This window comes from Otolemur garnettii, unplaced genomic scaffold (assembly GCF_000181295.1).
Source record: "Otolemur garnettii isolate 467f Iridium unplaced genomic scaffold, OtoGar3 scaffold00108, whole genome shotgun sequence".
Taxonomy (NCBI): Eukaryota; Metazoa; Chordata; class Mammalia; order Primates; family Galagidae; genus Otolemur; species Otolemur garnettii.
In genome coordinates, this window is record NW_003852503.1 from 3,286,339 (window position 1) to 3,305,108 (window position 18,770).

The window sequence follows — 18,770 nt, forward strand, 5'->3', positions numbered from 1 at the left end:
GCTTCCTGGCTCATCTGTGTTCAGGATGGCTGAAGTGGATAATCAAACAATGGTTAAGGCCGGTGTTACTACAGGCATGACCTAGAAAGAAGGATGCTAAAAGAGGCAGATGGCACAATAAGGGGTGACTAATAATCCTGCATTATCAGTCCCAGCACCTTCCCGGCAGGAAGAGAGAGACTTCACCTATAAGCAAGTCAGCAGATTTGATGTTTCTTTTATCCTTCCTATACAGACAGAAGTAAGCGAAAAAAGAAAAATATTAACACCAGAAACTGCAACCAAGTTTCTTCTGTTGGCCCTGAGATGAGTTACGGTTCACGAACCTCTAACCACCCATCTCCATGGGCCATTCTAGAGGAAGCTTATCACGATCGGGTAGTCACAAGGCACAGCCCCCAGGACTGACTCACCTGGATGATGTCCAAGGCCAGGTCAGACCAATACAAGCAGTTGCGTTCATAGTCGAAGTCCAGGGCCACTGCTGCCCGCAGCCCGCTGAGAGGCAGCTGCTCGGTGGCTCCCGAGGCCAGGTCGTAGCGGTGGATGGACTTGCGCATGGCGTACAGAATGAACTCATTCTCCTCTGCGGACACACAAGACCGCCGGAGTTGGATCCAGGGCACACTGACGAGGTCCTGGTACATCTGACCTAATTTTTTTGTCTGACACGCAGACCTCAAACCCACATGCAAGTAGAGAAGACCAAGGGAAAGAGTGGAGGGGTCAAGACCCAGAAGCATGAGATGGATTCACATTCCTGCCTTGGGCAAGTTACTGAACTGCCTGGGGATCTGTTTCCTCATCTGTGTTTTATTTGCTGCATTTATTTTTTAATCTAAATCTCCTAAAACACATGCTTCAACACCCACACGTGTGAGCTCAGCTTGAAAGCCTTGGGAGTCACACTGGCCAACCTCATTGGACCAATCACCACATTCTCCCTTGCCCTATGACTAGATCGGGCAGCACCACAATCCTGTGGACCAGCACTGACTGCCACACAAGAAAAAATTTTTTTTCCTTCAGGTCACAGTGTTTATCAGTTCAAAAGACTTGTGAATAATACTTGCCACATGAGACCCCGGGCTCAAAAGGAGCCCGTAACTACTAACTAAGCTTTCTAATCCATTCATTCGTGTGTTTGTGTTTTGTTCACAGTGCCATATGGCAATTATATCAACCTATTAGATTTTCAAAACAATAATAACACACTTGTTCTTGACTGTTTACAAAATGTTTCACAATCATCATAAAGATTCTGTTTCCACTTAACAAATGCTTACACCGCGTACTCTCTACCAGGCATTATTTAATCCTCATTACAACTGTCTGGTGGGGAAACGATCATTAACACAATGTTATAAATAAGGAAACTGAGGCCAGAGAGATCTCGCCGACAGTCACATAACCAGCAGAGATCCAGAGTCTCTGGTATAATCCCTACACTGGGCTGCCTCTTATGATAAAGATGGGAACGCTGCCATTTTTTAAGATTTAGAAACACAGGCCCTGAGCGCTTATGAGACTCATCTAATGTCAGACAACCAGTAACAGGAAAACCCACGCTGTGCTCTCTCTTTTCCACTCCAGGGAAAAGCCTGGAGAACATCCAGACTCTCCCCCAGCAATGGAGATGAGAAGCACATCGACCTTCCTATCTGCTATCCATTCTGACAGCATATTACATACAGGACACTACCTGGATCACTGGCCCCCCACTCCCAACCCCGCTCCGTCCCCTCAGTGAGTTATCATGTACGAGCCACCTTCTTTACAAAGCCTTCCCTATAGATAATGCAGCAAAAGATAAATCCATCTAAGATTTTTAATAGGGTTTCAGTTTGCCTTCTTTTCCTTTGGTTCATTTCACTTCAAACCACATGCTACCCTCTCCTTTTTGCTATCCAGAAAATCTTGCCACTGCAATTCCCAGGGAGGGGCCCCTCTAGATGCAGGGCGTGTGACAGTCACTTGCCAGCAGCGTGCCCTTTGCCCCACATCTCTCTCCAGCATCTATAAACCTCATTCTGCTACTTTGGGTTTTTTTCCTTCTAAGAAACTAATGCCCTTACAGTAGAACCTGGGTCCAAAAATATTTGCTTTAGGATTAGGCTCCAGGCAGAAGGCAGTGTTTCAGCATGCAAAGCTTAACCCAGAAAAAGCTGATCCTAGCTGCCTCTGAGCACAGCCTAGAAATGTGTGTTATTTCAGTAATCAACAAAAAAATTACTGCATTTTAAAAATCTTTCCAGATGCCCAGATTACCACATCTTTGCAAAGATGTGATGGTTCTCATTAGTCCTATGAAACCACCTTTTTCTTACCAGGTACATCCCTGCCTTCTACTTCATAATTTTTTTTCTCTTTTATATTTAGGCGGTAACCTACAATGAAATGAAATTTTCCACTTCATTCCCTGTTCTATCCTCTCCTATTAGAAGAGAAAATAGCTTTCCTGCCAGTTTAGATGACTTTAAACAAACTGTCCTGTCCCTCACTGAATTAGCTTCAGAAATATTTATTACAAAAGTATGTGCTCCAGCCCCTTAAGAGCAATCACTCAAGCCCTGCTAACTCAAGCCCTCATCAGTAACAGCTCTTGTGAGGGAAATATTTGAATATTATCTGCTCATTCGTAGGAAGCTGCTGAAGTGGTGGTTCTTTCTAAGTCTCCACAGTGAGGTAGGTTAATTACTGTGGTAATGATAGAAGATTAAATTAAGGGACTAATGAGCTTAGCATGAAAAACACCAGGGCACGCTGTCAGCAGTGAGAGAAGAGAGGGCCGCCCTGCCCTGCCGGTGGAGACGCCGCACTTCTCCTGTGATCCGTGGCGCTTACAGCCATCCCATTGGACAATCCCACCAGCGCCGATGAAGTCAGCCCCAGTCTTCTGCCTTCACCAAGAGGTATGAGCAGGATGGACTCACAGGGAATAAAGAAGTTCTCAAATGCGTAAGAACCAGAAACAGAGGGAAGAAAGAAAACAGGCCAGGAGATAACCTATTTTTTAAAGTATCCAAAGTTCATGCCTAGATTACAAACACTCCCAACACATTACATCAAACCCTAAATCAACTTAAGATGTGTTTTAGGGCATGCTACACCTCTAGAGCACGTGTAATCACTCCAATGAGTTTTCCTTAATTACCATCCGTAATGATTGTCTGAAATAATGAGAATGGCACTTATTTACAATGTTCAGGGACAAGTGTGAGGCTGAGAGTCTGAATTTTAACTGTCACTCGCTAGATGTGTGACCTAAAATTAAAGAAACCTCTCCCCTGAAAATGCTTCCTCCCCATGTTTAAAAAAAAAAAAAATTGATCATATCTATTCCACTGAGTTTTTGAAAGGATTAAATTAGCAAACCGTGAAAAAGTACACTAAAGTCTACAAAACTCCATTAAAATATTAGTTAATATTAGTAGTATTATACAATTAAGACAGACCACTTAACTACTTCCCGAGAAGAAGTGCATCTCTTTATAGTCAACTCGGACAAACAGATTAAGGGACACACAAAAGCTTATGGGGACCCCTGCATCCCCCACAGATGCCAGTATTTGCAATGAACAAAGGGATTTCCCTGGAAACACTGAGCTGACATAAAATATTTTCCATTCCTGCAAAGGAATAAGCTTACATATAACTTTAGTTTGGATGCCCAGCTCAGGGGAAAAGGAAACTTGGTCATGCTTCTTCCAAGTGCCATTATTTTTCACCACTAAATTAAGAGGAGCCCCCAGCCTGGCTGTGGATGGGATCGTGATACTGCTTCAGGGATGGCTCAAAGGGGAGAAACCACTCCTCTTACCTGCCAGCGGACAGGGCACCAGCTCTCCTTCCAGCCGTGCCTCAACGTCTCCTCCGCTACAAGTGTCCCCGGAAATCTTCCGGTAGCTGTCACCCCCCACCCCAAGAGCAAGAGGTCAGAACAGCTAAGAATAGTCACGAAGGCATCTCAGCTGGGGCCTACAGCTGCCCACAGACAGCACATTCCACTATTCACTTCCCCACCCAACTAGGAGGACGATACTTAGTCTTTCTGGACTCCTAATTAAACGAGGCAGGCCCAAACAATTTAGGGCGTGGTTTTTAAATATTAATGTATCCCTTTAATAAGCTCTGACCATTCCTCCCTTGCTACAGGTGCTGACTTAAGAAGCTCCCAGAGTTGCAAAGATACTTTACAGACTTGTGATTTTTTTCTCACTGGAGGAGAGGGGTTTGCAGACATAATTTTAAACGTTGCCCACACTACTTGCGACCTGATAGTTTGGAAATCTAGAATTTAGAGTATAAAAGAGAAGAAAGAAAGTGGCAGTCCTCTATGCTCTCCCCAAACGTAGATCCCTTGCGACCCTGACGTGCAACTTTCGTGATACATACCCTCTGGTTCTCCTGTAAGTAGAGCCTACAGGACAAGGCACGGGAGGGGAGTATGACTTCCCAGAGAACTCTGGATCTGGAACACAAACCTCTAATGACAAATCTTCACTCATCTTGAAACCGAAGTCACTAAAAAGGCAATTGGGGTTTGTCAAGGCCATTGCTTTATACACTTCAGGGATTTCAGTACCTACCCTTCTACCATAGGACCTTTCACTTTTATTATAAGTTATTGAACATGTCCTAACTTTAAATACATTTTTGTATTATAAGAACACGTCTGTAAAAGAAGCTTTAGATCAGAACCACAACTGGAAAACCACAGCCATATGCCATAAATAGACAAGAACAACACACATCATCATGCCAAATCAAAATAATATTAAATTTTAGCTAGATCAGTTCCCTACTCAAAGACTCTGGGCCTGCCCTCTCTTCCTGAAAAGGGATTCACAAATGTTACAGAACTACTGGTACCCAGTGAGACTTTCTTCTTGACATAATCAGAAGAGTTAGAAATTTTAAAATATTTTTAAAAATTATTTCGGCTAAGAATTCGATGTTATTTAACACAATGTCATCCATGGCTAGGCATGGTGGCTCATGCCTGTAATTCTAGCACTTTAGGAGGCTGAGGTAGGAGAACTCCTAGAGGCTAGGAGTTGAAGACTAGCCTAGGCAAGGGCAGATCCCATCTCTATAAAATATAAGAAAATTAGCTGGGGGTGGTGGTAGCCACCTGCAGTCCTAGCCTACTCAGGAGGCTAAAGCAGGAGGATCACTTGAGCCCAGAAATTTGGGGTATGATGATGATACTACTGTACTCCAGCCTGGGTGACAAAGAGACCCTCTGTCTTTGAAGAAGAAAAAAAAAAAAAAAAAGACCAAGTCCACATACTACCTAAAATCACCTTGGGTCCCTCATCCTGCACTTGAGATGCAATAGTTTGGTTCATGAGACCTCCTGTGGTTTAGGGGTCACATCTGCCATGTCTCCCAGCTTGATGGAGACGCACCGGAGCGGGAAGGAGGAGCCCTCAGTGGAATCTTGGCTACGCCTTCAACTATACAGCTTCGCTAGGACACCCCTGACAACTTGAAAATGAGGCAGCTGTACGCTGTCCCTTCCGAGGTCCTGCCCAAGCTACAAATTCTATAACTCAAACAGATAGTCCACGTTGTGTGTCCTACCAGAAAAGCTTCCTTACTGTATTCAATCCAATATTTAGTAAATATATCCTATGTGAAAAGTATTAACAGATACACAGCAATCATAATTCATATTTAGCAATTTGTAGGGAATTGTTCAAAAGGCAGCATTTTTACAAAGCTTTTACACCAAATAGGTCTCATTCATTAAATCACTTCATTTTTACTGAACAGCCACTTTAAACCTTTTTTAGCAGCTAGGTGAAGCTTTATTTAGCTCATTACTTTTTTGCAAAGCATCCCTCTTGGGCAGCCTCATTTGACTGTAGGTCACAACCTAGTGGTTTGAGTAAGTCCAAGACCAGCTTCCTTCCCTCCCCAAAAAGAAATAGGCAATACATATTTAAAAGTAAATGTTGTCCCCTAAATCTCTGGTTTTAACTATATGTGTTTAAGTATCTGCATATACATAAATGTCTAGATATAAGATTGTAATAGAAAATCTATTGCTTACTACGGGTTGTAGTTAAGAACTTGAAAAGCCATGTGACTTGGCAATGTGGTGAAATATAAACACGTAAAAGAAATTACTCCTGGGCAGCGCCTGTGGCTCAAAGGAGTACAGCGCTGACCCCATATGCCAGAGGTGGTGGGTTCAAACCCAGCCACAGCCAAAAACTGAAAGAAAAAGAAATTACTCCTGAAATCAGGGAGCATATGGGCCAATAAGAGGGCTCCGCAGTGTGATACCAAAGGACTATCAGAAATAATCTGGTGTTCAAATACATTTGTCAGTCAGAACTTGAACTAACAAAGACTGAAAGCTCACGTCTCTTCTTCCGTTATCCATCTTAGGACCATTCCCCCCCTCGCTGCTCCAGTCCAATCCCATTCAACCTTCCAAGAGCCACATAGGCAGGCCTGCTATTCTAGTGGCAAACAGCAAGAGGAACAGGGGAGGGCCTGAAACCAACACCCCCTTTACCATTCTCACAGGGTGATCACCCCCATGATCTCATTGGGTCTGCATCCCAGTTCCATGAGGGGCAGAACAGGTGGCCCCTCTGACTGGCCCCTAAGAACACAGCAGGAAAAAGCATCTGGCAGGTTCCAGGACGGCAGATGGGCAGGCATGGCAGACTCACAGGAGTAAGGCCAGGTAACCCAGGAAAGCAAATTGATTTGATTTGGGGGCAGGAAGTGCAAAAGAAGAAGGAAAGATTTAGAAGATTTTAATAGTTATTTTTTTAAGTCTAAAACTGGTCATTAAGGCAACACACCAAAGATTTGCTGAATTTTCTTATGTATTTCTTATTTACTCTTAATTTTATTTTGAAGGACTTATTAGGGATAGAAAGAGGGGGGAGAGAAGGCACTACGATCTCTTCAGGGACGGGGGCCTTCCCAGGTTCAGTCCAGTCCAGGGGGAGCAACCTGAGGGTAACAAAGCTCTCAGATTAGATTATAATTCAGGGGCTCTAAGGAAGAGCAGAAGGCACCAAAGACGCCCTTGGGAACAACCTCAAAACAACTCTGTGCTTTTGCCACTGAAGGGTCTGTGTTGCTCCTTTCACAGGGAGTGGCATGTCTGGCTGCTACGGTATCTACATCTTGCTGCTGGAGGGTGACCAGGCACTAAGGAACATCTACATGGCCTGGGCGTCTGCCTGGTGGAACTGCAGACCCCTAAACTCCTGAGGCAGAATCTGCTTTTTAACAAGACCCTGGGTGATTCGCGTGTATACAAAAATTTCACAAATGCTAGTCTAGAACAGGAGCAGTCAAATGCGGTTGGCTTTGGCTATTTTTGTAAATAGATTTTTACTGGCTCACAGCCACACCAGTTCATCTATAGCTGCCTTCATTCACCTATGGGCAGAATTGAGCAGTTGGAACAGAGTCCATGAAAACATATGGCCTTTGGAGCTGAGATAGTCACTACAGGGCCCTACTCCAACCTCTGAACTAGAACACAGCAGGGGTTTCTGGCTTTATTCACAGTAAGTCTGGCTGCCTAAAGCAAAATGCAGTTAGTTCCCTTGTGCCGCAGCAATCACTGGAATACAAGTTATGTGTTTATGGTCAATGCCTGGGCTCTGTTAAAGCCCCTGACTAAACTCCAGCTATTTCATGTTCACTTACATGCTCTACAGACCATTCAGGAGCTCTGAGTTCCTATGCACCCTACTGCTGGAATCATCTTCCTATAGCTCAGCTCTATTCAGATCACCACCTCTGCCTAACAGCCTCCAAAGACCTCCTGCTTATAGGGTAAGGTCCATCCCCTTCAGGGTTTCTACCCCTATCATAGTCCACCTTTTCAGTTTCATCTCTAATCACTGCCCTGCTTCACACAACCAACAAGGCACTCAAATTAAACTACCAACCACTCTCTACTGCCTCCATACTTACCCGCTGCTGCTACATGGTCTTAGAATGAATGCGTCTGTGCTCATCTCCAAATGCTCCCTTACAGCCCATCTCAGAAACAGTACTATTCCCCAAAATGTCATGGTTCCCCAGGAGCAAATCACAGCCCTCACCTTTCCTTGCCATAATCACAAGAGCACCAATTTCTCCTGCTGCCCTCCACCCCCTGTCCCAATAACCTGTACACGAGTCACATCACCTGCTTTTAACATTCTCAGCGTGCCTTGAATATGTTGCTCAAGGAATAATTAATGATGTGTATATATACACATAGAAAACATCCCCTCATTTCAAACAAAGAAATAAACCCCCTCCAGGGCAAGGGTCCTAAGGAAAAGGATTTGCCTATAATAGAACCTTCCACACCTTCCCCTTTTGGGTTACCCAATCCCAGAGTTATCCACTCCAGAGTAGAGCTTCCCTGGATCATAACACCTCTATCAGATCACATGGCTGTAAGAACTAGAGAGAACTCATGAAAAAAGTGCCTCCCAGAGGCCTTGTGTGGCCGGGACAGTTATTAAAGACTTGTTTCCTCCCTTCCCTTGCCCAGGGGAAGGGACCCTGGCCTAGTCCATCTCCTCCAAACCACTCAGTGAATGAAACACAACTCAATTCCCCAGCCATCAAAGCAAAACTAACCATTCATAGTCCTCCCGGGTGCAGGAGCAGTTGGACACAATGACTGGCCTGTCGAAGTCTTCTCCGTTGAAGCACGTCGCGTGGGGGGTCCTCCGTTTGAAAACAGTCTTGTGTCCCAGCAAGCACTCATTTCCCCGCTCATCAGATGGGGACCACAGCTTGTAGTCGTTCTCTGTGCAGGGGACCCCTGGGGATAAGAAACAGCAGGAAGCATCAGAGGCAGGCCCACGTGGGGCTTCCTGTTGGCCCCGTCCTCTACTTCCTAACCATCTTCCTGCTGCCCCACAAGCACACAGACCTCAGGAGCCGCCCCGAGCCTCTAACTGGCTTGCTCTGAAGCTAGGGGGCACCCACACAAGCAATAATGATACCACCTGAAATGCAAACACTCATCTGAGAAAGTCGGGAAGAGGTAAGTCACTGTGACACTATTCAAACTTCTGAAATATTTCAGGAGAGTCAGCAGCTCTGTTTAGAAACAGCTAATCAGAGGGATTTCTCTCCTAGGGAGCTAGGGAAAGGCTGAACCCATGCTGCGTGCTATCACCCAGGAGCATTGCTCCCCACCTGCTCCCTTGGGCAGTGTGGGCACATCTGGGAGTATGGCCCAAGAGCAAAAAGAGTTCACTTGCCTGCCTCGGAGATACAGGGTCCTCATGGAAAGAGGCTAAGAAACGGCAGGACACTGGCACTGTTACTTTAACTGCCCACATTCATTCAAAACGTAAGTAGAATGTGCTCTCCACAGGAATTCCGAAGTAGGACTATGTTTATATCAATACTTTATGTCTTCAATCAGATTAAACACTACCCAAAGATGACACGCAACTGTCCATTCAATGCCAGGCATGTATGTATGTCAGCAAACTTCTTAAACGTATTAAATCCCGAATGACTGTAAAGCTATCAGCCCATCCAGCAGGTGGAGTACTACACAGAATAAACTCCTGTTTGTAAGTGGGGTAAAATCCAGTGGATGGAAGACGACACCCACAGAGGAACAGAAACAAATTTATAATTCAAGGCATGATGAGTAGGCCAATGTGCTGGGCAGAGAGAAGAGGGGGGATATCTTCAGGGGACTCTGAAATATGAAAAGGATTTCAAATAGCAGAGACTGCATGGGTGAGGTTCAGAAGGAATAGGGGGTATTCTGGGCAGCTGGAATAATGTGAATTAGATGAGCAGCAGGAAAGGGCAGAATTAGATGAGCAGCAGGAAAGGGCAGGAGAACTTGGGGAGGGAGAGGGAAGACGCTGAAGAATTTCCCTTTTCCTCGCTCACTTACACATCCCGTGTCTAGACTAGCAGGTCATAACCAGATCCTGGATGGCTTTGCGAGGACCCTGCAATCACTTGGCATGTTGACATCCAGGCAGCAAGGCATCCCCACTGATTACGCCCACTTGGACTGGTGATATGGAAAAACATCTTTCATTCATTCATTCATCCACCCCTCCACACATTCAACAAACATAGACTTAAAAGGACTAGGTGCCAGGAACTGCATAAGGAAACTAAAAAACAAAGAAAAACACACAGTCTGCTAAAAAAGAACTGAGCAGATCCTCACTTATCTCCTTGTGAGTTTCACTAACTAGTGTGTGCCCACCTCCCCCAGGGAATCAAGCACCTTTCTCAGCTCGCACTTTACACCCAACAGGTGGCCAGTAAATGTCTGTGTGAAAAAGGCCAAGGAGGCAGCAGCTTACCCAAGGCATCCGTGGCATTGACCTGGAGGATCAACCAGCTGTGGACATTCTCTTTGTTTGAGCCAAAGATGGTGAAGACGGTGCTCTTCTCCCCAGGTTCAGTGAGGAGGCCGTACACAAACAATGGCTTCTCAGAGAAGATGAACGATTTCCAGGTCTCCCCTTCGTTGGTACTGTATCTACCAAAATGCAAGTAGAGCAACCCTTGCTGTTAATAACTCTAAGGCGAGGGCCGGATGTCCAATTAACATTCACCATGAATAGGAACCAGGGCTCCTTGGAGAAATGGCTAATCCTGGGCTAAAGGAGACAAAGTTTAAGGTTGTGCCAGAAAGCAAAGAAGAGTTCAGAGACTAAGGCAGTCATCTCAAAACGACACAAGAACCAGCTTTATGGGGCTTCACTTGCCCAAATCTAAGAAAGTTTAAAAAGAAAAACAATGGTAACAGACACATATATATATATATATGGGGCAAGGGTCTCTAATGATACTAAAAGAGAAAGAAGCAAAGGAGGGAAGTATGTTTCTCATATTAGAATGCCACCTCGTAAAGGTAGAAAATAAAAGAATGAGGAGAAACTTACCATTCTGTAAATCCCAGTGCAATAACCAAATCAGACAAGGGCTATCACTGCATGCTAAAACCACTGGGTGAAAGTGTTGGGGGCTAGTGATCTAAAGACATCAACCCACAGAAAAATCATTCACTACAAAGAAGGAAATGTAACTTCATAGCAGACGATCCGGGAGTCACAGACTTAACCAAACTTAGCATTACTGACAGTGGGACAAGCTGACACTATGTTCCTCCTGAATAAAGGATTGAGAATAATACATCGTTGATGGACTACTCTACACAATCAGATAGATCCAAAATGTGGGACGTTCTACGTGACACCTGCTCTGGATTCTTCGAAAGTATCAAGGCCATGAAAAACAAAGAAATAAAAAAAGCAGAGAGCTTGTTAACAGATTAAAAGAGACTAAAGAAGTAGAACACCCTATGTAACGAGTAAGCAAACTTGCAATGTGTAATCAAATTCCGGATGCAGTTCGGGAAGATTAAACGGGACAACTGAGAAATTATGAGTAAGTCATACTGAGTTTATGTTGATTTTCTTAGATGTGAGAATAGCATTGTGATTTTGTAGGAAAATGCTCTGATTTATTGGAATACAGGCTTAAGTAACAATGAAGAAACATAATGCCTGCAACTTTGTTTCAAATGATTCAGCCAAAAAAGGATAAATAGGATGGATATATAGATAGGTAAACAGACTGACTGAAGAAAAGTAAGCCCAGGTATAGTGGTTCACACCTACAGTCCTCTAGGAGACCCAGGAGGGAGGACTGCTTGAGCTCAGAAGTTCAAGACTAGCCTAAGCAAAAGCAAGACCCCTTTCCCACTAAAAAAATAAAAAATTAGCCAGCACAGTGGAATATGCTGTAGTCTCAACTACTTGGGAGGTTGAGGGAGGAGGATCACATGAGTCTAGGAGTTGGAGGTTGCAGTGAGCTATGATGACAACATTGGACTCTAGCTGGGGCAATGGAGTAAGACTTTGTCTGAAAACAAACAAACAAACAAAAGAAGTAAACTGGCAGAGAACAGATATTGACAACTGGTGACCCAGGTAAAGGGTACCACTATGTAAAGGGTGTTTAGTAGTCTTTCCAAATTTTCTGTGGTTTTAAAAACAAAAATGTAAAAAGATGGAGACAAAGTCTATCCTGGGAAAAGTCTCCAAGACAGACTACATCAGAACAAGGAAGCAAAGCTTTAAAAGAATAAGCAGCATTTCAGTAATTGTACTAATTTTAGATTATCTTTTGTATTGAAGAAGGGGGAGGCATCTGCCTGATCCTTGCTTCATCGCCCAGTGAGCTGGCAAGGTGGGAAACCACACACTTAGAACGTTCTTTAGAATCACAGAGCTATTGGGTCTCTCTTAAATCCTAATCACAGACATGACATTTTCCTCCACCTTTCTCAGGTTTTTGAGTTTTTAGTTTCACTCCCTCAGGATGCTAACATCAACCATTTTTCATGATATCGTTCAATCCAAACACTTCTTCTCAAACTGAGATTACTAAAATTGATATTTCTATATAAAGGCAAGGTGCTAAGCCAGGGTGAGGTTACAGGGCAGCACAACGAACGTCAATGGGAGACCAAGTGATCTCTTCTACAGATCTTTTAAAAGAGGAGTAATTCTTATCCTGCCAACATGCATTCTGTTTAAACAAATTTCGAAGCAGATTCTTGGATAACTCATTCAGATTTCTCCCTTATACCAGTGTGATGAGCTAATAAAGACTTAGTATCACTTTCAAAACAAACGAGTTGGCCTATTACACAGACTCCAATGGCAGCTACCTGCCCATCCTGTGATAATGTTGGAAGTCCATCTATTCGTACATTGCCAAGGTAATTCTATTTAAGACCACCTTGAACCCAAGATAATCTTAGGAAATGAGTCATCCCATTTCTTGAGAGGTTCCCTGAGGATTCTGACAATCACTCATTAATGGAACTAACAGGCATGTACACGACCAAGCATAGTCTTGAGAAGAAACTGCTCATTTAGAACATGAAGCCTTTGCAGAATTTGGTGGGAAGGGCAGTTGCATTATCAATTGCAACAAGTAAGGGAATGTCTACATATTTGGACTGAATGTTGACCCTAAGAGAGAATTCATGTTGATGAAGTGAAAGTGGTGAGAACCTTGTCAGGACACAAACCACTGGGCATAGCAAGACAGTGAGATCCCCACCTCACAAAAAAAAGAAAAGTTATCCAGGCATAGTGGCATGCAACTGTAGTCCCAGCTACTCAGGACACTGTGGCAAAAGGATCACTTGAGCCCCCAACACTTTCACCCAGTGTTTTTAGCATACAGTGTTGTCACTCCAGCCTGGGTAACAAAGTGAAACCCTGCCCTCCCCCAAAAAAGAGAGAGAGAGAGAGAGAAAGAAAGGGAAAAAAGAAAGAAAAGAAAAAGAGAAGAGAGGAGAGAAAGAAAGAGAGAGAAAAGGAAAAGAAAGGAAAAGAAAAGAAACCAAATCATGTTTGTGAAAGAGGATATAGGGCTTCAGCCTTTAGAAATAGAGAATTCAAACTGTTCAGATAAAGATATAGACATAATCTCATGGCCCAAAACTCTCAAAAGGATAGGAAGATCAGATAATATAATATGTAGGCCACTATGAAAGATTCGAGACAGGCTGTATTATGCCCATTGTTTTGTTTCCGAGAAACACGTCAACGGTGTCCTTTCTAACTCGCCCATACAAGTTTCAACCTGCTCAGCTGATCAGTGTTACTGGGAGGACTTCATTTGTTTCCATCTCCATGGATTTTACATTTCTTGATTTTTGTGTATGTCAAAACTTTTATAATGGCCCAAGTAATATAATAAACCAGATACATTTAAAGGAAGAAGCCATGGTAATTATCCCACTTATGACTCTTATGTGTAACTACACAGAAAGGCTCTTGACAAGCTTAGGTTTTTAAACATGTTCAAGAGGAGAAAAAAGTCATATAACCAAGGTAAAACAATTAAAGAGCAGTAGTAACTACTATTTAATTCTAACGATACAATTTATAGCTATTTTTATCCTGTTAGCCAGATAACCCAAGTTCAAAATGAATCAAGGATTATGTTTCAAATTACCAAAACAATTGGTAGGTTGTTGGGTTCATTACCTAGTGAGTTCTATAAAGAATCAGAAAGAGAAAGATCATTGGTCTGATAAACAGTGGTATAAATAATAACAGGTACAATTAATTACCTGTACCAAAAAAACCCTATATATTCATTCATTCATTTATTCATGAAAACCAACACCCAGTCCCATCTTCATTAGACTGTAAGACCTTTGAGCTATGGACTATTTCATGTTTCCTGGCTAAATGGAAAAAAGTGAACAAAATAAAGACTTCATTAGCAGAGAATTTTCTAAAAACTATTCCAGTAAAGCTGGGTCTCAAAAAGAGAAACCACACACACACAAAAGAGTTTTTATTTTTCCTTTATCTTTATCAAAAAGAATGATCTTCAAACTGAACAAGACAAAAGAAAAAACATAAGTTAAAGGAAAAGGAGTATAAAATAAATTCTAGGGAACGGAAAGCTTTGAAAGATAGGATGATTACAGAGTGCCTTTTAATAATCTCCGCAAGGATCGTGAAGAACAAAGATCTCAAAGGCTGGAAGAGGAAGAATGGTTTTCTTTCCCCAAAGAAGAAAAGGTGGTTTCAAGTGTGGATTATCAAACAGGTGATTTGAGAGCACTTAGAAGAAAAGGAAGTCAGGCTGGGTCTCATGGAAGAATGGTTTTACGAACAAATCACAACAAACTAATCCCTTTTTTTTTCTCATGATAATTTCTGATTTGAAGAACAGGGTAATGATGTAAGATATTCTTTTTCTCATGATGATTTCTGTGGACCAGAGAGTTAGATAAAATTAACTGCTGCTGCAACAAATCCCGAGGGCGCTGATGTACGGTTTGATCTCAACCCCAAACGAGACCTCTAGTTCCCACAGAGCTCAGCACATCTGCCCAGGATCTGGATGGGGATCTGGAAGGTGTTTCTACCAAATTTATAAAGGGCACAAGGCTAACTGTCCAGATTATATAATAAATGCCAAAAATGGGGTTCAAAGGAAAAGAGTAAGCAAAAATGAGGATAAAAATAAAGCTCGGCGTGGAGCTTCAACTCAGATACAGGACGAGGAACATCTGGTCTTTAATGAGATCCATACAAAAAAAAAAAAAAAGGATCTCTGGGGTTTTTTAGTTAAATTGAACTCAGCCTACTGATACAGGTTATAAGATGAATAAATCTCAAAATTATTCTGCTGAGTAAAAGAAGCCAAATAGGAAAAAACACAAACATGAAGTTCTGGAATAGGCAGAACTAATCTATGATGATAAAAAGGCCGTTTCCTCTATCTGGGGCAGGTGGGCAGGGCTGCATAGCACTGTCCGGGAAGGCGCTCAGGGCATCTTCTGGGGTGACGGGAATGCTCTCCATCTTGACGGGCATCCTTCAGAAGTGATTAAATGGTGTACCCAGATATGAATGTCTCGGTATATACGTGACAAAAAATAGGAGCTACTAGTTTGAGGAGACTATCAAGAAAATACACAGTTGAGGTTTTCATTAATAGAAATGGTGTGTCCAGAATCATGCAGGTATTAATCCCAATGTCTTCTGCACGTGTCAGGCTACTGGGGTCAGATCCAAACCCCACCATTTAAGGCACTGACGTCATGAGACAGACTTAAAGGAGAAGCCAGGAGGCGAAGATTCGGGATTCTACAGCCCATGAAGAAAGGAACCTGATACGTTCACCATCATGCCAGACACCAGAAGGACAGGAACAGGATCCTTACGCACGGGAAAGGCTTTCAGACAAAAGGACATACCTGTTGTGTGTCTCCAAGGAGCAGAACTAAGCCCAACTGAAGCTATAAGGGGGAGAATTTGTGCTGTCTTAGGAGAAAACTTCTACTCATAAGTAAACACAGGAGCAACAAACTCCCCCAAAGTGAAATGGAAGCGCCTTTTTATGTATCTGGCAAATCTCCCACTACTGGAACTATTCAAGCAAAGACTGGATAATCGGCTATCCCAGATGGCCCAAAGAAAATTCTTGCAAAGAGGGGTAGAAGGCTGAACCAGATGACATTATATACCTGGATTCCTGCGGGGCGTCTCCCCTTGGACATATCACAGCTTCTTCAACTCCACTTGTCCTTGTAGGCATTCGTGACATTGCCCTGCAAGCCAGCTCCTGTACCCCCACTTCCCTATGAGTGGTGCAGTCACCGTCCCCGAGGCTCATCAGGAACCATGTTCCACAGACCCGTCCTCAAACCCACCCGAGCATCATCTCTCATCTCCAGCCTTGTTCTACTCACATGCCTCCCCATTCAGTCAGAGCCACCTTTCCCTAATGCAAACTTAGCCATACCATCCCACCCCTGAAAACCCTCACAGACACTCCATTCCAGTGGTTCTCAACCTTCCTAATGCCACGACCCTTTAATACAGCTCCTCATGTTGTGGTGACCCCCAAACACAAAATTATTTTTGTTGCTACTTCATAACTGTAATCTTGCTACTGTTATGAATCGTAATGTAAATATCTGATATGCAGGATGTACTTTCACTGTTAAGAAGGGGTCACGACCCACAGGTTGAGAACCGCTGCTCTATTATCTCAAAAGCGAAGTTTTGAGTAAAGGACAGTAAGGTCCTCAGTAAGGTACAGTAAGGTCCCCCAGGACTGGCATTCACCTCCGTACACCTTATCTCAGGCCTCCTTTCTCTCCGCTCCCCACCTCAGAATTTGCTTTCTATTAATACTAAAGAGCCAACATTCCACCCTAACTATTCTACCCTTCCCTTTTTGTTCAAGGAATCTCCAAAACCCTGGACAAGTGTTCCCACCTTGCTTTTCACCCTTTCTGCCTCAGCTCAAGTCCCATCCCTGCCTCCCAGATAGCACTACCTGGCCTCCACTCTGCACCCCACCACACCCAGGGCTCACCTCCATCTTACACCCTTCTGTTTGAGTGATCCAAGTCTGTGAGCATTGTCACCAGGCTGCCACTCATCAGGAGCAAGACCTCTTACTCACACTTTGGTCCCTGGTCCCTTTTCTCGCAACAGAGGAGTATTAATTTTTTAACCCTGTCTCTGGGTGTCTTAACAGTTAAAAGGTGAAAAGAATCCTTGCTCATTACCACCTCAAGAGGTAGAAAAGGGGGTTAGAATGAAGTAGGGGACAACTCTGTCGGCAAGTGCACTGGTGTTACTAGGGGTGTAGGTGTGCGATCAAGTGACAAGGTTAACTGGCACCTCCCTCAAATTGTGGAGCTACGGGGCTGCTTCCAGAACTGAGGTCCAGAAAAGACAGGGGCTCTCCTACAGACAGCCTTTGCAGGAGCATTGCAGGATTCCCAAAGGCAAGCCCTAGGAAATCAGAAATCTCGTTAGAGAAAAGACCCTTTGGGGCAAGTTCAAAATATTATCACGCTGACCGACGAACCAGAGAAGAACCAGAAACTGATCTCATCTTTCATGACCAAGCCAACCAACTAGTGTTTGGATCGTTGGGTCAGAGTGCAAAGACACGCTCCCCCTTCTCTGAAGAAGGCTGCAGATGCTGCTCCCAGGTCCCCCCGAGCAGTTCACGGCAGCAGTGTGCTAAATGAATGAGTGAGTGAGACGCCAGCAGGTTCTCATTTGTTCATTTCAGACGTGTAGTCACAACAGCAAAACAGAGCGTTCCACTCCTCACTCTCAATTTCAATTAACAATAACAAAGGTAACAGTCTCCGTGGAGAAGGAACGCAGCAGCTGAGACAAACAAGCGTCAGCTCTTAGTTATCTGTGCTAATCGGGAGAGGAAGACATGAATAATTTAAAAGAACAGCAAAACAAACCCTCTTATTTTAAGCAATGTTTCAACTTCTGTCCCCACTACCTTTCATTGCAGAGTTATTGACATTACCAACTTGGCTTTCCGCCCTAAAGATGGGTTAAGTGTCAGGTTAGAAACCCTCCCTGCCTTTCCAAAAAAAAAAAAAAAAAAACCCACTCCCAGACTCTCTTTCCAATTAGCTCAGAAACCGCAGAGCCACAGGGGGCATGAGCAGCTTCTGAACAGGGCTCCATGCGCCTCTGTGTCCTTGGTATCTAGAACAACATCTGGTTCATTGTGGATGTTCAACAAATGTTTGTGTAATTGACCTGAAATGATTCCTAACAGAAACACGCTCAAGTTCCAGCCAGGGTCCTAACTCCTCACTAATAGGTTATTCCCTCGTGTGAAAACGGAAGAAGAGGGACAAGGTCATTTCTGGAGCCTCCTGGGCCAACTTGTACATTTCCAGGGAGCCCCTACTCACATTTCTGCTCCAGGGATTGTCATTTTCATGAAGCACAACAGCAATGGTGTCCCTTGGAGTTGTGTACCTGGCACACTACCTAGGTTCTTTTCAGTTTTATACATCAGTTAAAAAAAAAAAAAAGTAGCAATCTCAGAAGACTAAATCTGCATGACTTATTTCAATTAAAGATTTGCTAAGTGCCTACAAACCTGTACAGAGCAGAAATACTTACCTGCAAAGTCTTCCTAACAAGTTGAAGAATTTAGGAATATCATAAAAATGGAACTAACCAAAGGAACCAGCTTAGGATCAATGCCCAATGAATAGGACAGCCAATAAATGCTATGAGACTCAAAGGAGAGATCACTGTGGTTGGAGAGGCCAGATTGAGAAGGGGCCTGAAGTCCTCCCAGACCAACGACAGAAATCCAGTTTTGTCAGAAGCGGCTGCCACTCATACACAGGCATCACAGTAAATCACTGTGCTGGTTTAAGGTACGAACTAGCTTCAACATAATTCCCTGCTTTT

The 18,770-nt window shown here is 43.6% G+C and overlaps 1 protein-coding gene across 1 annotated transcript in view; it reads right to left on the reverse strand.

Moving 5' to 3' along the window:
- SORL1 (sortilin related receptor 1) overlaps window positions 1–18,770 on the reverse strand; it is a 163,983-nt gene that overhangs the window by 72,045 nt on the left and 73,168 nt on the right. The window contains exons 13-17 of the mRNA XM_012809544.1: window positions 10,329–10,507; window positions 8,617–8,803; window positions 4,396–4,524; window positions 3,821–3,906; window positions 414–586 (exon numbers count right to left, since the gene is read on the reverse strand). Of these exons, the coding sequence (XP_012664998.1) occupies window positions 414–586; window positions 3,821–3,906; window positions 4,396–4,524; window positions 8,617–8,803; window positions 10,329–10,507 (754 nt within the window). The remainder of the gene's footprint in view (window positions 1–413; window positions 587–3,820; window positions 3,907–4,395; window positions 4,525–8,616; window positions 8,804–10,328; window positions 10,508–18,770) is intronic.